Genomic DNA, 23,574 nt, shown 5'->3' on the forward strand with positions numbered 1-23,574 from the left:
AATTTTGGAATTAAACTAGACTTAAGTAATCTTTATTGTGACATCAGATGCCAAAGAATCTAGCACTACATAATAAGAAATAACAAAGAGCATTAGCATTTTATGAGCTTTAAATGCTAAATTTTGTTTTAATAAATTGTGAAAGGATGTTTCATTCAAGCTATTTTCTGAAACAGCATACGCAGGTGGAGTACTAATTAATTGAATCTTGAATCCATGGAATTTATTATTTTGAATGCTTAGTTTTCACTCCAGGTGATAAACTATCTATAAAATAGCACTGTGGGATATGAAACTAAATTTAAAATGCATATATAATGCAATTAAAAACAATATAAAATTAAGTTGTCACATACTTTCATACATTAGATAATAAAAATATATAATAATAATTTCATTAAAGTAAAATATTAATACATTTTAACCAATAAAAGACAATTTTGGATTTTCACTTATGTAAAATCGATCTCTACCATTCTTGAATGATTTCTCACATATATCTGCCAACATAATAGACTTTTGTAGGTTATTAAAAAAAATCAACAAATAACATATAGAATAGTAATTATTCATAAATTTATATGGCAAAATCAAGAAATGACAATCAAATCAAATATGGTTTCATGATTTAGATTTATTTTTTCGATTATATTGTATATCACCCATAAGCAATAAATTTTTTGGTAATGGACTTGGTTGTGGAGATAACACTGTAAAAATTTGTTGATCCATGTTAACAGATTTAACACAAACAAATCCCAAAACACTTGTTAGCATTATATCATCAACACTGTCAGCATAACTAAGTGCGAGGATATGGCTACGAAGATTATTTGAAATTGACACTGGTATAAGAGAAATATGTTGATCAGCCTCTTGGAGCATATCAATATGAACTTTATATGCAGGAGAAGAAACTTGAAAGATTTGTACATCTGAAAATTTGACATCAAAAGTGTATGGTTTTAAAGGAATCTGTGATCCATAAAAATATTCATGCACTAAATTATCACGTCTTTCAGCTCTAACTTGTTTAGTACGTTCCACAACACCTTTCAATCTATGAATAAATTTTATATCAGTGTCAGGAAAATCTTCTTTCAAATCAGCATACAATCTCTTATCACCTAAAACTATTAGTAAATTTACTTCAAATGATTTTGCTGCTAATACAATAGACCTGTATCCACCACCTGTAACCCATCCACAAGTGTCTACTATTACACCAGAAGATATTATATTTTGTGAGTTTTTAAGTCGATTATTTAGAGTTTCACCCAATTTCTTTATAAGTAGGTAATATAATAACATATTCAGCCCTGGGCTTTTCTGTCCAAAAAAATATACTGAGGATTTTGCATCGTTAAAACCTTTGACAATATCGCCAGGCTCTTCAACAGGCAAAATACCTATAGTGCCTGGTATAGAAATAGAACTTTGGCCAACATCCAAATCAATATATAAAGGTTTTCTTCCAAGTTGAATAGCGTAATTTAGTAATAAGCGAGTAAGTGTGGTTTTACCGACATCAGTTGGCCCAGCAATCAGAGTTATAGGTCCTTTACCACCATTCTTATCTGCACATTTACGACGTTCTTCAAGTAATAAATGGAGATCGTAAATATCACGATTATGATTTTCTGTGCACGTCCGCGATATATTTCCTCTTAACTTCAGAGTGCAACCTTGAAAGGAAGTAACAACAAATGAGGATGTGAATAGATATATTTTATTTTTTATCATTTCCACCCCAAATATTTCTCCAGACCCATCAATAAGCTCTACAGAAACTTCATCTGACGAGTCTTTAAGAATGATCCTTATTTCCTTGTCTGCTTCAACTTTCAATATCTCATGATCACTTTCGTCATCTTCCATGTTTATGACATATTTTAGCAAAATCGGATATCATATATTTTTCATAAAAGTTCAGCAATTTTAAAATCATCAGAAATGCTAGAATGAGTTTTAATTCAACAGAAAAACTGGATAAATATTTTATGGCTTCACACAGAAAATTATATTAATTTTGGGGAATAAATAAAATAAAATCTATTTCCTAAATTTAGACTTTCCACCCAAACAATGGCAAACGATTGCCATTTTTTAATTACCAAATATATTTATAAAAGAAAATATAGAATTAATATATAAACTTAAAAATATATATGAAACATCTTTCAACTATTTGAAAAAAATTTGTTGACTAAAAATCATTTTGAAATTCAAATACTTTCCAAAATAGTTTATTCTTAAATATATAAGCCTTTAGGATACGTTGGTTCTCCTGATGAGTTGTTTATTTAGATTTTATAACTTCTGAGTGGCAGGTCTACGTCATCAACAAATGAAAGATAACATGTGAGAGTGAATGATTAATCTTTTTCATCTTAGGAGGAAAATTAGATCCTGCTCAACGTTCATTTTTCCATTTCATTTTCGCGAAACCTTTTAACTAAACAAAATGTCGGAAAAGCAAAGAACTAGTCCTATTAAAAACTTTTTAGCTGGAGGAGTTGGTGGTATTTGTTGTGTTGCAGCTGGACACCCATTAGATACAATTAAAGTAATTTCACAAAATTATTAGTTAAAATTAAACTTTCTTTTCTTATTTAATAACGTATTGATAAGAAGATTTTCTGTTAATATTTTTGTAAATATAGCTTTAAAAATCTGAATTTTTAAATGAAAAGTGTTATTTGAAATAATCCTTACTTATTACAAAAGAAAATGCAAAACTTGTTTGCTTGCTTCTAATAAATAACTTAGTTTAGTTCGTTTTTGTATAGCAGTTAATTGAATTGTCTGAAACAGATGACTACAATTTTATAATATAATTCTATAATTTTATTGTTATTATAGAATAATTTTCATACATTATTGCAGAGACTTGGGCAGTACTTTCTTATGATTTATTTATGACAATTTGTGAAAAATTTCTTGAATCATATTGATATTCAGGAACATAAAAAGAGAAAAAGTAATTCATATTTAATTGTTTTCTAAGATTAAAACTGCAAGATGTTCTTATTATAAGTAATGACAAAGTTGAAGAGTCTTTAAATATATTAATACTTATTAAGAATTGTTTAAAAAAATGTTGCATTTCATAATTTTTGCAATGAAAGTAATTTTTAAGTTAACACATATAAAATTTATTCATATTAAAATTTGTTATTTATCTTTCCATATTAATAATTAAGTGGGTTACAAATTAAAATAAGGCTTAAAAATTTTCAGCCTTAATGAATTAAAAAAATGTGAAATTATGCAACATACTGCTTTAATTTTACATTTCTCTCAACAGGACTTCAGATATTTCCAGAGAAAGTAATCGATGCTCAATAAATTGGGAGATCTGGGGTGGCTAAGGGGCTGGTTCTCCATACATTCCTATTACAATAAATAATTGTTTTAAATAAATGCACTGCTGACAAAAATTTTATTAAAATAGAAATGTAGTTCTTCACTTGTACAAAAACTAAACATCTTGTTTTAGATGAATTGAGACATCCTGTAATTAAGACTTAAGAAATTAATTGCGACCTGAGATTTCTGTATGAATATTATTTGCATCCTTGTTATCCACCTTCCCACAATTTTGTTCCATGAATTTGGTGGACTGCGGTGGTAAGGTCTTGGTTCAGCACCAGAGGGCTTCAAGTTTGAGACCTGATTGCACCAAATGACCATTGTGAAAGGTATGGTGCATGCTAAATTCATCAAGGCCAAATGTCCTCCCTCTGGTGTGGTAGGGAAGTTTAGAGAGGAAGGTGCCAGCTGAGGTGTTGTCCTCATCATCTGACTGCAGTTAAAATTACGAGGTCCGTCCCAAAATAGCCTTTAGTATTGCTTTAAAAATGTAATGTTAATATAATTAAACTGAACCGTTAATTTGGAATCGCACTGTGTATATTTGTGAAATCTGATAACGGTCAGTTAAAAAAAAGATTTTACTTAGATTTTAAAGATTTTACTTAATAAGTAATACTTATTTTTACACTTTTATGTTAAAAAATACTTACACTACTTGATAAAATAATAAATTTGTTCAAAGAAAGCAACATTAGCGTTGCCAAAGTGTGAGTGATAGATGTGATTGATTAAACTGTAAAAATAAGATTTAAACAACTACAACAAAACAAGAAATTGTTTCTAATTGTGTATGAATTAATTTTGATAAATTGATAAATTACTAAAATATTCATTCTAGAATTTAAAAAAATTGATATTTTAAATTTTAAGATAGTGTTGATCCTTATTTCATTGTTTTCAGGGGAGGGAATTTTAGTAACTTTTTAGTACAATAACTAAACTTGCTTTGTGCTGAGGAACATAAGTTCCATCCTCTTCTTTCCAATTTATCCAGGAGCATGGAATAGAGTAAGATTCAACACCCATAGAATAAATAATGTATGAAGTTGAATATCTAATTGTCTATTTGATATTCAATTTCATATTGTGGCGACATAATTTGCATTGATATTTTCTCATAATTTCCATAGCTCTATATTAATTAAGCATGAAGAGTATTGAGAAGTAACTTTTTACAGTTAAATATATATATATGTTGAAAGATTATACTTTTTGATTTACAAAAAAAAAAAAAAAAAAAAAAAAAATGTTTTGCCCAATTACCTACATCTATTTAAAATTATTAATTTATGTTCCTGGATAAATGTATAAAATTTCAATTACATCCCATTCAGAATATGTTAGTTTACAATCCTAAATAATTTAATATAAAAAAAAATATTTTAAATTTTGCATTTTGCTTACATGTAGGTTCGTTTACAAACTATGCCAAAGCCTGCTCCTGGTGCGCTCCCATTATACACGGGTACTTTTGACTGTGCTAAAAAGACAGTGATGAAAGAGGTATTTATGGTCTTAATATTATGTTTTATAAACCTATTATTAATGTCTCATTAAGCTTTAACTCTATATTTTAGTTTTATTTTCTTGCTCAAAAAATGACATTTCCAAATTGATTTACAATATTAGAACAATTTTTAAATGATAAGAAATTATTGTTTTTAAGAATTATTCTCCAGAATGGTGTTTAAAATCCTCTGATCTTTAAAGGGGATCTTTATTGAAATGAATTATTTCATAAAGTTTTAATGATTGTAGTTGTAGTTTATTTTTGATTGTCACTTTTCCAAATTTGGAAATAAATTTATTTATTTTGGAGGAAAAAATACTCTTCATTCTTTTTATTTATCTTTTATGTATTATTTATTATGAAGCATACTTTTTTGTATCTTTTAATGTAAAATTTATGGAATCACATTATGAGTAATAAATAGTAGTAATTTATCTAGTTATTTCTTTTAAATTTACAATTTTCTGTTGCTGCTATTGATTAAATGAGACTTGCAGCTCATTCTTTGTTTAATGTTACTGTGTTTAGTTAAGCTGACAACCATCACATTTTCTGTTACAATTATTTTACAAAGATTTTTATTATTATAGAGCAGCTGGAAATTAATGATTTATTCATTTTTCTTCACATATAGGGTTTTTTTGGCCTCTATAAAGGCATGGCTGCTCCTATAACTGGAGTGACACCCATGTTTGCTGTATGTTTCTTTGGTTTTGGAGTGGGAAAAAGACTTCAGCAAAAACATCCTGAAGAACAACTGACGTTAGTAAATTCTCATGTTCCTCTGAATATTTTATCTATTAATTTTTTTAAAAATTTGCTTTTGCCTTGAAGTTAATCTTTCTTTTTTAATTCATAATCATTATCATGGTACTTAAAGGAAAATAATAGGAAAATGTTGGTTTAACGAGATTTAATTCTAGTAAAGCTATTTTTATGTATTTCAGATAGAACTTAATACCACAGAATTGAATAAGTAATAATTAATAAAATACTTTCTTAACAAACTTGTGTTTTTATGGTAAATGCGATTGTATTTGGAATTCACAATTATTTTTTTTTTTTAATCATCTAAAAATGTTTTAAGTTTTCAAATTTGTAATTTTTCTTCTCTACTAAACTAAACTTAGTGGCACAACAGCCTATTGGGTCAAGGCCTACAGTGCCCATATCTGCTTTCTTGACCGAGGGCCCTGGGTGCGAAGCATATGAACCAGTTGGAATTTTTCTTCTCTGTCAGAATCAAATTTGTTTATGAAAAGTGGAATTATTTATTTTTCACTGTTACTAAGTCCAAAAATAGGATAACTACTTAAATCCAAAATGTCTTCAGTTGCACATGCTAGAATTAATACAGCGTGCATCAAAAAAATATAATCATAGACAATTTATATTCTCTTCTACAAGGTTTCAATTTGCTAGAAATGGAAAGCTTAAAGTCCAATTTGAATCATAAATGCATTTTCTGATGCAAATGTGATAACTGTTCAAAATGGCGATCTTCAGCATCAATTCATTGTTGAGTACGAATCACCACTGATTCCGTATATCGTACCTTTGGGATTTTTGTGCATACCGCTTGAATCTCTTTCCAAAGTATGTCTAGGTTATGTGGTTACACCTTATCTTTTACTGTGCTCTATAAGAAAAAATCCAGCAGCATAAGGTCTGGAGAACGTGGAGGAAACTCAATTGGGCCCCCTTCGTCCTATCCACTGGACTGGCAAATTTTGATCCATGTGTGTCTTGCTGATAGTGGAGCAGGACCCCAATTTTGTTGGAAATAAAGCTTGTCATTGCTATATAATGCACAAATGACAGGGAATATGGAATCAGCAAGCATTGTTAAGTACTTTTTGCCTGTTACATTACCTTCGAAGCAGAAAGGTTTCAATGAGTCCTTTTGCAGACAAACCTTACCACACATTTACACCAGGCAAATTCGCAGCCTTTTCACCAGCAATGTGAGGATTCTTTTAAGCCCAGTACATACAATTATGTCTATTGATAGCTCCATTCAATTTGAATTGGGCTTCATACAACCAAATTATGCTACCCATAAATCCTGGTTCACGTCTCACCCTCTCCTGTACCCATTCACAAAATTCTAATCTTCAATTTGGATTGTCGTCACTTAGCTGTTGCACCTACCTTGGAATGAACACACACAACTTGTCTTTCTTCAGTATGCGTAGTATACTACTAGCACTTACATTACTCTCACATGCCCCTTGCCTTGACGATTTCTGAGGTGAACGCTGAAACAGTTCCAAGACTGCAATTGAAGATTTATCACTTGTAGCTATATGAGGTCGCCCTAATCAACCTTTATGCACATCACACACGTTTTCATGCATTTCGAATATGTGTTGTAAATGTGTAATTGTTACCCTTGAAGGTGGTTTTGTACTATACCCATGTCTCCACTGTCCTTGAACCACAACAACATTCTCAAACCTCCAGTTGGGCATTTGAGCTTCAAAGCTAAAACACCCATCCGCCATCTTGTAGTTACTTCCTTGCCACTAACTGGGTTGAGTAGCTAGAGCTAGAATTCTGCTGCCACCTGTTGAAGGAAGATAACATTACTTTCTCCCAGAAATTGAACCTTGTAGCATGGGAAATACAGTTTCTATGACGGATCAAATGTGAATACATTTTTTTTATGCACCTGTTGTAGGACTTTCTATATCATATTCTGTTCAGTTGGGATAGTTGATATATTTTTAATAAATATTTGATGTTCATTAAAAAAGTATTCCTGCCTTGTGTGCTGCAATTGCCCTTTGAAATTGTGATAGATTCAGATAAACAGATTTATTCTTACAGATTTAACTTTTTCATGTTTCCATATGTTTGTGAGAAGTTGTGGCATTAATTAACATGGCAATAACTGTTTTTTTTGTTTGTTTGTTTTTTCCCCTAGTTTTACTCTCTGCTACTAAATCTGGAATTCATGATTGAAATATACACACTTGTCCATATTTTATGGTTGCCAGATAAATGATAATAAATTGAAAATAATGTTTAACACCAAGTTGCTTGGTCTTTTAGTTTGTTCTTGACAATAATTGTTTTTGAGGTAACAGAAAGCTATTGAACTGATTTCACTCAGAATTTCAATACTTTAAATTTTTTATTTCAACAAATCAATAAATTTTACTTGAAGCACTTAAATATGATTTTTTTTTATAAAACAAAAACAGAATGTGGTATTTTTTTTCATCTTGCTTTAATTATGAAAGCATTAAAATTAAAATTTTAAAAAGTTCATCTAAATGATGAAAGCAAGGAAAATTATTAAGTGATGTATGTATTTTAGATAGAATTTACAAACTTCTTTTTCAGACAATAATCATTTCATGAGCTGTTAATATATATCAATAATTCTTTCTTTTTTATTGTGTGGATTTTTATGTAAATTTGTTTGATATTGCTTTCACTTAATAGATTGATACAACTTTTCAATGCCGGAATGTTATCGGGTGTGTTTACAACAGCAATTATGACTCCTGGAGAACGAATAAAGTGTCTTTTACAAGTAAATTATTTTTATTTAATTTTATTGTTATTTATTTTCCTCGAGTTTTGATTGATTCTACTATTTAATGCAATTAAAAAAAAAATCTTAAAATTCACTATAATTTTTATACTTAACTGTTTTCAAGTTTTAAAATTATTTTTATAGATATATAAATTATTTTTTCAAACTTATTATTTATTTCATTTGAATTGTACTCTGTACCTGAAACTTTCTGATAAATGAAGTAATGAGATTGTGATTACATTAAAACTTTCTTGAATTATTAGAGTATTAGAGAAATTTCCTTTGTTGTATACATATTCGGATAACTAATTCCTTATTTATAACGCATGCAAGCTATAAATGTTTATAGATAGCTTATTAATAATGAATTTGTTAATTTTGTAACGAAATAGGAATTCAGTAATTTGTTATTATAATAATTTGTTATTTAGCACTAACAATAATGTCATATAATGTTTATCATGGAGGGGAGAAGGGGGAATAAATATGTAAAAACGGGAAATATTTTGAAAGCTATTTACAGTAAAATTTCTGAACCAATACTAACAGTTTCCTCACAATCCCAGGAAAGGGATATTTCCAGATAGTTGCATATATATTTTTAGAACTTCCCTGTGTGTATTTTGTTGTGCTATATGTTAAAATTATAACATTCAAAGTGTATTAGTCTTGTTTCATGACCTATCAATTTCAATTAAATGATTAATATCGAAAATCACACAAGTGATCTAAAATCAAAGTGCATACACATGATTATAGATATATCAGGAAAACGTATTTTTAACATTATCCTACTTTTTATCATATGATATACAAATTCGAATATCTGCATGCCTAGAGAATTGTTATCAGAGTTTTGAAAAATCACAATTTATAGAGTAAAGATATTTATTACTATACACTGACATAGATGAATATTTCTTGATGAATTTTATGAAAATTTGAAATCATTTATCTACTTTTTTCTAAATTATCTCCCTGGTCTGTGTGTCACATCCTTTCCCTTCTCAGTATCATTTTTCTTCATACATATTCAATTAATTTATTTTTTAAAAAAAGTATGAAGGAAGCAGAATTGTCTGCATCCATTTCATTCTGCACCTCTTCTTAGCTGACTTATTTCCTATTTTTATATCATAGACTTAAATTTTGATTTTAATTTTTAATCTTCAAAGGTACTGTATAATTTTAATATTGTTTAATAACTGAATGCTTTCTGTGAGACATTTTAATGTATTTAAAATCTGGAATAATTTAATTCTTTAAGAATATGATCTTTGACAATTTCTATTACATCTGATTCAAACAGTTAATAATTTTATATAGAATGAATTATTAACATTTTATTAGACAATATAAATATTATCCAAAAAAAAGTGAAATGTGTAATATTAGAATGTAATAGAGAAATGCATTCTCAATTAATTCTAACATTAACTTCTTTTTTTTTTTTAACCATAGGTTCAGCAGGCTACTGGTTCTGCTGCTGAGGCTAAATATGCTGGACCTGTAGATTGTGTTAAGAAACTGTATAAAGAGGGAGGAATTCGAAGTATTTATAAAGGGACAGCTGCAACTCTTTTAAGAGGTATAGTATAAATTGAAAAATGGGTGAAAATTGCTGCTTAAAAAAAAATCTTTTGTAAGCAATATTCTTTATTTCATGAAAAGCGTTCACAAAAAGTATTTTTGAGAGCATGCTCCCTCCCCTTACACATAAACATGTCCTCTCTCACCTAATACACTTTTGTTTACAAAGTAATATTTTTAAAAAATTTCGTTTTTAATAATAAATTTTCTTTTCTAAAAGAAAAGTAATTCTTAATATTAAATAATAAATATTTTATGATATATATTGCATATTATAGAATTCATGATACCTTATGGAAGGAAGCTAGTATTAGGCACAACTATCTACAAAATATGGTTTTCAAATAAGTTAATAAAACCTTAGTTTTTTTTTTTTATGTAATTACTATCTCATATGGGCCACTATATTAATATCAAAATTTACAGTGGAGAACACGGTTCTTCTTTTCAAAGATATTAATTTTTTCATTTTCTAGATATGATACTGAATACCCACTGCAAAATTTCTCACCAATTTGCTTTAATACATCTGCGTTTCGTGTCATATTAATCAATAATATCTTTTCTTCTGATAATTTTATAATGTTAACAATCAACATATTTTTTGTTTCATTTTCTTCATATTTTATACTTAATTTGATTATTCATATTTATTTTAAGACATCTCCATTTTTGCTATATAGTATGGTAATGCTATTTTCACCAATGAGTAGCAATGCCCATTAATTATTCATATTCTTTGAACTCAAAATCTATGTAAACCCTCCTTGCATTGACAACTCTTTTCTTTTACTGAACTTAATTATATTTGTTTTTCAATAATTCTAACATCTGTTTTATCATATAAAGCATATCGTCGATGCATAATTCTCTTTTTGAAGTCAACAAGTGTTGAATATCACTGAATATTTAAGACAATCAGCAATTTCATAATTTGAGGCTAGTCAACCTTGATGAAACTCCAAGTGCTGATTAGCATATCTTTTTTTAAATGATCAACAGAACAGTCTGAAAGCACTCCTTTTTACAATGTAGTAACATTCAGATTTTCATAACTTATTCAGTGGTAGTTGCTATAAAATGGTTCTTTTTTTTATTTAAAATGTTAGTATCTTAAGAATATTTTATTAAATAAGAGTGACTACAAAAGTGACTACATATGACTACAAAAATGTAAAATTTTAAATTCTTCAGATCATTTATCAAATTAAACTTAATTAATTAAATAGTATTTTCTCTTTCATTTTGAGCACTTTCCCTATTATGTATTTATGCCTAATACTATTTAGTAATTAGGTGTTAAGATCAAATTACATTGGACATCCTGTATTTATATATATATATATATTCACAGAAACTATTTTCTTGTTCTTATCTTTAGAAAATATCAAGTTATCCCATTTCTCCCTGACACATACTTAAAAATTACACTTTTCTTGGTTTGGTTTGAAGTTAGAATCAATTTAGTCTTTTAATTTTAGTTTTGTCTACATGATGGCAGCATATTGATGAAAGTTAACTTTTGTGCAAGTTAAATTTTATTTTGTGTAAAACAAATTGTTGGAGAATATGCTTAAAATATTTTTATAGTAAATAGAGTATATAGAGTAAAAATTCAATTATTCCTTTTATAGTTCTTGCTTTATATGGTTAACATTAATCTGCAAAATTCATTATTTGACTATGAAAAAGATAAACATATCATTGTTCTGAGTAAAGCCCCCTTTTTTAAAGAATACGAAAATTTTATGTGAATTACTCTATTAATATTGAAAACATGTAAGTGTAAAAACAATACATCTTGACACTAACATTTTTTATTAAAATTAGGTCTTCAGTTGTATGAAATATTTCTAGCAGTGATTATAGAGCATTTTCAAACATTCCTCTGGTAGAAGAAGACTTTATCTATTGAATTTACAATTTTCTGTTTGTTTGGATTTTTTTTTTTTCGAGAATCATCATCTAAATCAGAAAAGTTTCTTTCATTTAAACTATTTTGTTTTCCTCGTATGTTTTCACCCTAAAATAATATCTTGGCATGGAATCTGTGTCAGTTGGCTTTGGATTTAAAACCTGGAGCTCTTGTTCATCTTTCAAACAGAATAAAATCTATTATTCATTTTAAAATACATTAGATTTGCAAAGCCATTATTTCTTGTTAGACTAAGCAAGTGCTTTCTTGACTGCACATTTATTAAAAATACTGATTCTCATTCTATTCATTCAATAGATTTTTAAAATGTAAGTTAATTTTTTTATGGTTTAAACAGAACTAATTGAAAAATTAAATTTAAATATTAATTTAATAAGTAGTATTTAGGACATATTTTACAGCAGCAGTGTAAAAATATACGACATTAAATAATATAAATAAAATTCAAAATAAACAAAACAAAATAATTAAAGTTAACAATATTCTTCCAAAAATTGTCAATAATTTATCAGCCTGATAAATTGTAACTTTCCTGATAAATTGAATAGGCTATAGAGTCATCCTTTAATGATTTTTTTTTTTTTTTTTTTTTTTTTTTTTTTGCCATTGTTTAAAATTTTTGAAAATTTTGTTTCTTTACCCCCGGTTTGCAGTTCCTGTTATTTCTCTCCATATAACTTCAAAATAACTTCAAAATCTGTTAAATTTTTTAGACATAAGTCTTTTAAGAGATCTATTATCAGATTTTTAATCTGCTGATTATTTCAGTTTGAAATTTTTAATTAAAAATATTGCAATTATGATTGTTTTTTTGTTAAATATCAAAGTGTTTTTTTTTTTTTTAATTCTGTTCTTTCTGGACATTAGCACCATATTATTTTCTTTTTTGTTCTTGAAAAGCACAACCATTAAATTTTGAGATTTTTTATATCAGTTGTATTTTTTTCTTTTATTCTTGTTGCTAAAAAGTAATATGATATCTATTAAACAAAAAATTGCCGATGACATTACAATTGTATTATTCCGTACTCTTTTTTTAATATGTTATTTATTCAATAGCATATCTAAGTAAACATTTTATGGTAATGCATAAAAAATGCAATAGTTTTCTTTGCTTTATTAAAATTTATCTTTTTAAAACATGAAATTTTTTACATTCTTTGTTAGATTTATTTTTGATTATAAGAAACAAAAAAAAAATAATTTTATTGTGTTTTTAATGTTATTGTTTTGAATTCCTACTTAATAATAAAATTATTACATTGAAATGTGAAAAATAGAGGAAAATATTAGAAAATCAAGCTGTTAAAATTTTGAAACTATTTAATGTACTATTAAGATAGGCAAGTTATTCTCTGGTAATAATTACTACCCAAAGATAAAATTATAATAATAAATTCTTAACTGTGTTTGTTTAAAGGTAAAATTAGTTAAAAGTAAAGTAAATTTGTCTGGTAAAGTATTTAGATATTTATTTTGGGACTTGGGTTTTTTTTTTTTTTTTTTAGTGTTTTTAAAACAATTTAATTATTTCAATTACATTTAAATATAATTGGATTTTGATATTCACAGAAATAATTTTTATATTTAAAAGTTGCATTATTTAATTACACCTTCCTTTAAATGAATATCTTTTATTCTCTAATAAATTACTTCTTTTTTAGTTTTAAAAATTTTAAATAAAATAATTTTCTTGACCCATACATTTTAAAACATGAAATATTCTTTTATCTCTTAAAATTTTATTAAAAAGGCTCAGATACTCTTTAATATTAAAAACATATCAAAAGAGCATAAAATTTTATTTTCAAATATTAAAATAGTTTAATAAACATATGAGTCATATGAAATATCTTTGTGTTCTAATTTCTCAGATAATTGTCTTTGTCATAAAAATATTTTATCAAATATTTCTCATTTTCCTCATACTTTCTTTCTTATATCTTGTAATGTTTTCTTTGCATTTTATAAATATATCTCTGTAATTTAATGTCTAATTAAATATAATGTATTTGATTAAATATAAAAGTATATCATGATATAGCTGAAATTCATTACCAAGAATATTGATAAAAGCAAAATAAATAGCAATTGTTTTACCCAAACATGCAGATTCAGAATTATTAATATTCTTTATTCTTTGAGCTCAAAGCTATCGTGTTCACAATAAATATTGGAATATCATTTCTTCATTTTTAGAAGCAAAAGGTGATTACCATTTTAAAGACTATCACAATATACATTCTTTGAAAAATGAAAGTAAATTATGTTCTTTTAATTTAGTGTACTTTTAATGGAATTCATTTATTTTACAAGCCTGAAAACCTTTTTTATTTAAGTTTAATTTGTTTATATATATATATTGTTTTATGTGCAAGGCATAGTTGGAACTCTAAAATTATCATAGATGCATACAGTAGTTCTTAGCCTTTATACTGCATATACTGTTTTATAGTATATAATTTGAAGAGCATTTTTATCAGAAACAGTGATATTGATCCAAAGCATGTGAATGGTTACATTTCTATTCGTTTTAAAATTGAGAACCTCATAATACATTTTAAAGTGAAAATTCCGTAATGTCTGTTAGAAATTTACAAGATATAAGTAACATTGACAAATATTATTTTCTCTTGTAGAAATCATAGAATATAAAAGATTGTTAATGCAAATATGTTCATCAAGTAATAACTTCTTTAAAAACTCAAATATTTTTATTATGAAAGTAAAGTTACAGCGAATAGCATTACAATGCACAGATGTTCTTTATATACATTTCATTAAACTTTTTTGTACCATTTCTCCGTTTTTCACAAATTTCACCAATTTAATAAAACAAAACACATGAATAAAATTACTTATTCATTAACATTCAGTTGAATAAAATTATATCCATTAGCATCCAGATTAGTGGTCACATCATATAATCTCCATCATCATAGTAGTTGTTAAGTTATTGTTAACTTAACCATTAAATTGAAGATACTTTTTAAGAATGCTTATGTGTTAATCAATTGCTTGAAGAAGTAAAATGTGATTATGTTTTTAAAAATCTGCCATGATTTAATGCATATATGCTTTATCTTTTATTTAAAAAAATAAATGGGAATGAAGCACATATTTACAAAGAATGATTTTCTGTAATGATTTAGTGCTGTTTCTCACATTTCAGCACTTTGAGAACTTGAAAAATGCTATGATTTTCATATAGCTTTGGCTCTTTGCATTTTGGTGTTAAATCTGTTTCTTCGACAATCTTATCATCAGCACATAATGTGCCATTGCATGTATCGACATCATGTTCATATTTAGCCATAATGATATTTTCTTTCCAATAACTCATTCTGCATGTACAATTCCATGGGTTGTTATACATACCTAATGTTTCTAAAGTGTGCAGTGGTAGGAACAAATTATCAGGCATTTGACTCAGCTTGTTATCATTCAAACGTATATGTTTGATTGATTTCAAATGTTTGAAAGTACCCTCTGGAATACTGCGCAGACGATTGTCTGATAAATCTAGCAAATGCAACTTCTCTAATCCATAGAAAGATTCACTGTAAATTCTTTCAATTTGGCAGTCATGCAGGATCAATTTTTTTAGAACTTTGTGTGCTCCATTGAATGCTCTTTCATTAATGAGCTTTATTCTGCCCCTCAGGTTCATGTGTGTTAGTGATTTTAAATCATAAAACATATGCTCAAAGAGTGCATCATTATCTATATTTGGTATATGCAAAAATAGCAGTGAATACAACCCACGGAAACTGAATTTCATCAGGTGTACAGGTTGTTTCTTGTGACCTAGAGTAAGATGTTGAGTTCCATTCAAAAACTGGAAGCAGTGGGGGAATATAACTTTTATTGGATTGTGTTTCAACTCCAGCCATTGTAAATGAGGTAATGGAGGAAAAGTTAAACCTGAAAGGTGATCTATTCTATTATTGCTAAGATCAAGATATTCCAACTTCAGTAAACCAACAAATGCATCTGCTTCAACAGAAAACAAATCATTGTGTGACAGGAATAATCGTCTTAGTTCAGGAGTTCCATAAAATGCAAAGCCATAGAGTTCTTTTATTCCACTTTGTACCAAATAAAGTTCCTTGAGATTTTTTAGTCCATCAAGCATTTCCCATTTTAGATAGCCAATATCACAGTGAATTACATATAACACTTCTAGAGATGAAAGCTTAGAGAATGCTTTTTCTGCACCGGATATGTCTACTCTTTGCAAGGATAGATATTTCAAATCCTGTAGGTCATGAAAGATTTCATTAGTGATGTAGATTTTTCCCTTTGATAAAGAGCCTTGCAGATCAATACTTTTTACCATCTGCAAGTCTTTCAGAATGCTATTTGTTAAAATCATTGCACTGTCGTCATTGGCTTGTAGCACGGTAATTGATTCGGTATCTTTTGGTAGGTGCAACATAAGAAATAAACTCTCATTTCTGAAGACACATAATACTGTTTTCACTGAACTGTTTTCAGGCTTCCATCGTGAAATGAGTGTTTGAGATGCACTGACCATTTCACAGTCACATTCTGAAGGACATTGATTTCCCCAAGATGCTTCAGTTGGTACCTTTTAGTATAAAAGAAACCAAATCAACTTTGTTTTAAAAGGAATTTTCGATTACAAAATTTAAAATGGTTTTCCTGTTAAAATATTTATTGTTTAATTTTTCTAGTTTATTTTCTTGAGTAGTTATTCTTATTTTCATTTTTTAATGGAAAAATTTATTTGCTTTTTATTATTAAATTATAGATTCTTTCATTTCAATTATATAAATTGCAAAATTTTGTTAAAAATTAAATACTTTCTTTATTTTTATGAATTTTTTAAATTATAAAATTTTATTGTAATTGAACATATATTTTCAGTACTTTGAAAATGGTGTGAAATTGATGCTTTTATGAATCATTATAAATTTAAAGTTCAAAAACATATTATTTCACTATGTATAAGAAATAATATTTATTTTTGTAATTATCTTTAAATTTAAATAGTTTTATTTGCTTTTAATTATTATGGATTATTTAATTATAGTTGATTAATTATAAGAGAATGATTTTTCTGTTTTCAGTAATTAATGTCTTGGATTGTTAAATTATTTATAATAATTGAATTTGAAAATATTATCTATTACTTTTATCTTTTTAATAAATTTTGGAAACACTTAAATTTTGGAAATGAGCTAATTGAAAAATAAAATGAATTTATCAAATATCAGATTTTATTTTAATTCAAATTGAAAATTTTTGTTCTATGTATGATTTTATAAAATTCTGTTTATTGTAATATTTAATAGTAATTTCCATTTTTAGGCAAATGATTTGTTGTAACATCTAAACAGATATTTCAGTAGTGGAAGTTCTTATCAAACGAACTAATCATAATTTTTTTCATTTCTTGTTTTTGTTATTCTATGCATCTTTTCAAACCTGTTGATTTTTTTCTTTCTTAAATTAATCATTGAATTTTCTGAAACAATAATGCATTATAGTTTGTAGAAAGAATTTAAAAAAATTTATCTATTAAAAGTAAGAATGTAAATGCAGAATAAAGGAGTTACTTTAGCCAGTTTGAAAGTATACTTAATTTTTCCATTTTGTCTTATGATATAGTATTAATTTTTATTTAACATGTATTTTTAAAGATTGTATTTTTTACATTTTGATTTAAAATTAATAAATTATGAATAGCAACATTTTATTACCCTCAAAAATTAAAAATATTACCTTGATGAAAATGAATAAACATTCTTAAAAGTTGATGCTTTTATGTAAATAAATAACTTTGATCATATATTTTATAAATAATATACACTGATAGGCTCAAACAGATAAAAATGTTTTCTTACTTGCTGTGATTGTGCTATTCCTATGAGAATGACAAATAGTTGTATTATATAGCAATGCATGGTCTGTGGTCAGTGCCAGCTCTTTAAATCCTTTGATTAATCTGAGTTTTAAAAGAACTTTTCTGAAATATCACTGAGCTGTAGATAAATCTGAATCGTTCAATCTTGGTGAACTCATCGTTTGAAGTACATGTCTGCTAACTGAAGGCTTTGAGCAGTACATCTTGTTTTAGATTACGGATATAGCTCTTTCCTGTTTCCTGTGATTTGAAGTTCAAACCCTTCCTATATTTCCTTTTGATTGCTTCCCTCCCTCTCTACTAGGTTATTACTGTTCTATTTCCTTCTTAGATATTGTGGTGTTTTTCTCAATGAAATTTTCTGGAGGAAGTGTTGCCACTATCATGTTATTTGTATAGAAAGGGTGCAAATAAGTTTTTAGTTTTACTGTTTGAGCTATTTAGGTCACTTTAAGTTTGGGGAGAGGGGAAGATGAATAATTATACTCTGCATAATTTTTTTTAAAACAAGTTAAATATATATTATAAAATTAGAATTAAGGAACTTGGATTTTTTTTAAAAATTAATAATGAATTTTGTTATTTTGCTTTAATGTATTGAGTTATATATATATTGAGTTATATTTATTAAGGGGGAAAAACCTTGACAATATTTTAAAGTACTTTTGGTGTTTCCAAGTTTTGAAATAGTTAATATTTTATGAAAACTGCTGATTTTTAACCTTTCAAATTGCATTTTAGATTTCTATTGCTCTTTTACCACCAAATTTAGGCATTGTGGAAAGTTAAAATATTTTCCTGTTGTATTTAAATTTTGTAGGATTTAAAGTTGTTTTTGTTTAGTGGGTATTATTATAAGTAAATTATATTGTACTCAGATTCCTTTCTTCCTCTCTGCATTTCAAATTGTTCAATAGTTTCATATCATTTTTTAATATGAGCTTTTATTTGTTTTTATTAAACAATTTACATTTGTGTGCCATTTTTATTGTTTATATATAATACTATATAAATTAATAATTCAGAAGTATGAAAAAGTTGTTCCAAGCTCAGCAAAATAATGATTTATAGCAAATTATAAAATCAGCTAATAAATTTTATTAATAAACACTATGATTAATTCCTATGTGTACAATGTACTACAGTAAAAATGTTTTATCATTTTTGCAAAAATATTTCAATAAATATTAGTAATTTTGACTTTCTTTATATATAAAAAATTTTGTTTAAAAAATTCAGTCAGCTTATTTTCAGTGTAAATATATAGGGGAAAAGTATTTTATTGGATAAATGATGTTTTATATTGAATGCATTAAATAAAATATGCTTATATGACATTTCAATATGCTAATTATTAATTAATCAAATTATTTAATTTATTTTAATGCAAATTTCTAAATATCAGATTCAAATTGCTTTATAATGATAATTAATTGTGTATCTCACTATTTATATGCTGCTAAGCTAGATGATTTAGTGCATATAATAATAAATATATAAAGCAAATTATTAAAATATAAATAGTATTGCAGAAATGTTTGAAAATAGTTAATATGCTTTGTTTAAAGATTTGGGTATAATAAAATGTATATTTAAATCTGCAACAAATTAATATAAGAAAGAAAGCCTTGTTGCGCGTGCACTATTATGTTCATTTAAATCGTTCTAAATATGATACTATGATGCTCCTGAAAATAATTTAACTTAAAATATTTAATTGGTATTCTCCAAGATATAACTGAATGTTTTGATTAAAATTACACAATAAAATTTACATATATTAGATACTTATACCATTTATCTGTGATATATACATTGTATATAATCTACATATTTGATTCTTATTATTAAACACATTTCTGATTTCTGAATTTATTGTAAAAATATGCTTATTAAACTTGTTTGTAGATGTGCCTGCTAGTGGGATGTATTTTATGTCTTATGAGTGGCTACAGAATGTCTTAACTCCAGCAGGTCAAAGGTATGTGAGCTTTAATTGGTATTCTATATATATTTTTACTTATGCTTTAAGCATTTTAAAATATCCATAAGCATTTTTTTAAAAATCTAAGCACTAGTTACTTTTTGAATTAAAGTTACTTATTATTTTAAAAATATATCCTCAGTGAGATATTTTATTATCAGGGTATTTATAACAACATGGCCATTAAAATGATGCCACATGTCTTCTAATAATCCTCTCTTTATATATATAACAGGGATTTCTTAATTCATTGACTACTTGAAATTTTACAGTAAGAAAACCAGGTTTACCCTCTCTGCACTAAACATATGGTGAGAGTTAAAAGCATAAGTTAAGATATAAAATGTGATAGAAAAGAAATAAATATACTATGATGAATAAAAAAAAAGTTGTTATAGACAGGAATCAGGGCAAATAAAAAGCAGAACATTTGTGAAAAAAAATGCATAAATTAAATTATAAAAATTGAAAGCTAAATATTAGAATAACAAATTTCAATTTCCTTTGCTTGCCTCATATCAGTGTAGTTCAATACAATGCAGTTCTGCATTTTAAACTATTGCTGCCATCTGAAGAGTATATTTTAGAGAAATTTTCACTTTTAACTTTATTTGTCAAATTCTGAATAAAATCCTTTAATCTTCAATCTGAATTATAATATTAATTCATATGTCTGTATATTTTTATTTCTTTAATGACAATTTTCTGAATATGGTATTCTTCCCTAATTCTTCTTTTTAATTTCATACATTTTTCCCCCCTAAAATATTTTGAACCTATTAGTCAATTTGTGATCTAATATTAAATTTCTTTTCATGTTAGTAGGTAAGTTTTTTTCCCTATATTAATGTTAAAATATATAGTTGTTATTATATTGTGTCACGTTGCAAGTTATTATACTTGCTTGTGTTTAAATAGGATTGACCGTCTTATATATGCATTATGGGCCATATTTTCTTACTTAGCTGTTTTTTCAATTATTTTAAATTCATCATCTAATTTTTATATCTGAAATGCAGTGTTAACATATTTCAGCCGAAACGATCTTAGTGTATGGAGAACACTTTTTGCTGGAGGAATTGCTGGTATATGTAATTGGTCTGTTGCTATTCCTGCAGATGTATTGAAGTCACGCTTACAAACTGGTATGTAAAATCAATACAGATTTATAAAATCTCAGATAACCAATGATTCTCTTTTATCTTAGTAAGGATTGATATTTTTTCAAAGCTTAAAACTGTAAAAGTATGTTAGTTCATCTATTACCACAAATTGTTCTTTTTATTTAATCCACTCCATCCCATATGCTGACTGAATTAAAAAATTTAATACTAATATATTATGTTATTGCAACATTCTGTAAAAATAATTATCTTGTATAATTTCAGTACAAGTAGTAAAAATTTTTTCAGCTATGAAAGTTTTAGCTCAAAATTGTGAGTAAGTTTGTTTAATTTGCTGAAAAAATACTGTATATATGTGTAGAGTGCTAAAGGTATGTTTTTACTACCAATGGCTCTTCTGTAAGAAAATGCTAATGATCATTCAATCAATTAATTTGCTATGTTACTGTTTAATTATAAATATTTAGATTTATAATATTTAGATCATAAATTTGGAATATTTGTATATTATTATTATAGAATATTTGTATATTATTATTATAGAATATTTGTATATTATTATTATAGAATATTTGTATATTATATACAAACTATTACTTGTAGTTTATTGATCTAAAAACCGTGTAATGGCTGTATTGTACCAATCTGAATGTTTAAACTTTTTAAATTAATAAACAGCTCCTGAAGGCACTTATCCAAATGGAATACGTGATGTATTTAAGCACACCATGAAAGAGGAAGGAATTCGAGCCTTATACAAGGGTGCTACTCCTGTAATGTTGAGAGCTTTCCCGGCCAATGCAGTAAGTAGTTCTCTTTTGTTGTTGTTGATTATTATTGACATAAATATTAGAAAACAATTATTTCTTATTTGTTTTGACTTTACAATCATCTAAACTTACATTAATTGGTCAATAATTGGTCTATCTTTAATTTTTCCTGTTTGCAAATTAAAAGTTGAAAATAAGTGAAAAAAAACGAAGCAGTAATTATAACCATAAGATAAAGATAAAAGAAACCCAGAGCAAATTCGTTTCCTTTTCTATTATGCTTTAGATTTATGTATAGCTTGCTCATGTATCACACACACACACACACACAGAAATAAAAAATATGTTTGGTACTCATGTAATACAGACAAACAGTTCTGTATTACATACTAGATTTAACTTTCACTAATTTTTTTAATTTTGTTTAAGAAAGCAAATGTGTTCATTTTCCTACTGTTTATGCTATGTGAATAAGGAAGTTGACAGTTTGAACTGAAAGAATAATGTCTCACCAACAATATTCTCAGTTATAATATTAATATTTATTTGAACTTGCATAAATTCAATTTGTTAATTATGCAGTTTCTTATTGCATTGAATCTGTTCCCATATTCTAGAGAAGTTCATTGTAATTGCTTTAAAATGTTAAAAGTTCTGCTGTATTATCTAATGTCCTTTCCTTTTTGTTATTCTGGTGTTTATTAATTAACAAATTTAATGTTAGGGGGGAAATAGCAAGCTATTAAGTTGAAATATTTCCATAAATAATTTTGCCTTATATTTTGTAGTTTGAACTGAGTTCATAGAACTACCAAAAATTGCAGCAAGCAAAATTATTCTGTTCCCCCCCCCTCAATATATTTATGATTAAAAAATTGAATAATTTGCTAATCTTTGTTTTTATAATGCTCAGATGGACCAAAAGGAGACGCTCATTTTTGCCCAAGTTCCCTATTACCACATCATACACCATTTCAACTACTGCATTTTTTACAAAAATACTTTTCTACTCTCTTCCTTCCCTCCTTTTTTTATTTTTTTATTCCTATCTTTGAATTTAAAAGTAATAACTATGTTTCTGCATCAATTTATTCAAATTATTATGCTGGTTTGATGCTAAAAGTAATTGATTGTTATTAGATACTAGTTTTCTTTTTTTTTTTATGTACCATTACATGATACTAATTTTTACATTTTATTTCACTATTTTTTTAAAACTTAATGTATTTTTTCCTCTTTTTTTTGTTTCAAGGGTTATTAAAATTAAATTTCTTTTTCTTACAGGCTTGTTTTATGGGATATGAACTTGCTATGAAATTCCTAAATTGGATTGCTCCAAACCTTTGATGTTTGCAATATTTCATCCCTAGAATTCCAATGCCTTAGGAAATATAGATTTGCATTATTTAAATATTTCTATTCAATTTTAGTGCCTTGTAACTTGATAAAGTTGCCAATTGCATTATATATATATACAAACCATAACTTTATACCTTTTCAGCACATGGAATTTTAGTAATGCATATTGTATATGCAATTTTGTAATTGCAATGGGTTTTAATCTGAGAAAATATTCCTATCAAGATATTGTTTTGTTTATCTTGTATTTATAATATATATTTATTGAGAAGTGAACAAGTTTATTTTGCAATTTATAATTCATTTTTTTCCCCTTTTATATATTGTTGAAATTCAAAGATGTTAACAAATATAGTTATACGTTTTGTGAACTTATATTATTGCTTATTATTAATGAACATTTCTTTCAATTTAAAAAAAAAAAAAAAAAAAAAACTTCCTTAAAATAAAAATTTTATGAAACATTTTTATGCCAAAAAAATCATTGGA

General features: G+C 26.5%; 3 protein-coding genes across 3 annotated transcripts; 1 reads left to right on the plus strand and 2 right to left on the minus strand.

Annotated features, from left to right (window-relative positions):
• Nucleotides 1-621: 621 nt before the first annotated feature.
• Nucleotides 622-1,878, minus strand: LOC129974981 (protein CLP1 homolog). The gene has a single exon (XM_056087820.1). It carries the CDS (start codon nt 1,876-1,878, stop codon nt 622-624), a length of 1,257 nt encoding a protein of 418 aa, XP_055943795.1.
• Nucleotides 1,879-2,317: 439 nt separating this feature from the next.
• LOC129967254 (mitochondrial carnitine/acylcarnitine carrier protein-like) lies at nt 2,318-23,356 on the plus strand. The gene is made up of 9 exons (XM_056081874.1): nt 2,318-2,566; nt 4,786-4,878; nt 5,520-5,647; nt 8,336-8,426; nt 9,894-10,020; nt 19,757-19,829; nt 20,868-20,977; nt 21,635-21,759; nt 23,011-23,356. The coding sequence occupies exons 1-9, from the start codon at nt 2,465-2,467 to the stop codon at nt 23,071-23,073; spliced, it is 912 nt and encodes a 303-aa protein (XP_055937849.1). The 5' UTR covers nt 2,318-2,464; the 3' UTR covers nt 23,074-23,356.
• On the minus strand, nt 14,651-18,077 carry LOC129967238 (leucine-rich repeat transmembrane neuronal protein 4-like). The gene is made up of 2 exons (XM_056081873.1): nt 17,829-18,077; nt 14,651-16,549 (listed from the first exon to the last, which is right to left on the minus strand). The coding sequence occupies exons 1-2, from the start codon at nt 17,886-17,888 to the stop codon at nt 15,107-15,109; spliced, it is 1,503 nt and encodes a 500-aa protein (XP_055937848.1). The 5' UTR covers nt 17,889-18,077; the 3' UTR covers nt 14,651-15,106.
• Nucleotides 23,357-23,574: the final 218 nt, after the last annotated feature.

The sequence above is a fragment of the Argiope bruennichi genome, chromosome 1 (assembly GCF_947563725.1).
Source record: "Argiope bruennichi chromosome 1, qqArgBrue1.1, whole genome shotgun sequence".
Taxonomy (NCBI): domain Eukaryota; kingdom Metazoa; phylum Arthropoda; class Arachnida; order Araneae; family Araneidae; genus Argiope; species Argiope bruennichi.

Bases quoted from the DNA above. Each gene is read 5' to 3' on its own strand.
- LOC129974981 (XM_056087820.1), bottom strand. From the start codon at position 1,878: ATGGAAGATGACGAAAGTGATCATGAGATATTGAAAGTTGAAGCAGAC.
- LOC129967254 (XM_056081874.1), top strand. From the start codon at position 2,465: ATGTCGGAAAAGCAAAGAACTAGTCCTATTAAAAACTTTTTAGCTGGA. The intron at 19,830-20,867 runs GTATGTGAGCTT...AACATATTTCAG, and splicing joins TTAACTCCAGCAGGTCAAAG to CCGAAACGATCTTAGTGTAT. The intron at 21,760-23,010 runs GTAAGTAGTTCT...TTTTTCTTACAG, and splicing joins GAGCTTTCCCGGCCAATGCA to GCTTGTTTTATGGGATATGA.
- LOC129967238 (XM_056081873.1), bottom strand. From the start codon at position 17,888: ATGCATTGCTATATAATACAACTATTTGTCATTCTCATAGGAATAGCA. The intron at 16,550-17,828 runs GTAAGAAAACAT...TTATACTAAAAG, and splicing joins GAATAGCACAATCACAGCAA to GTACCAACTGAAGCATCTTG.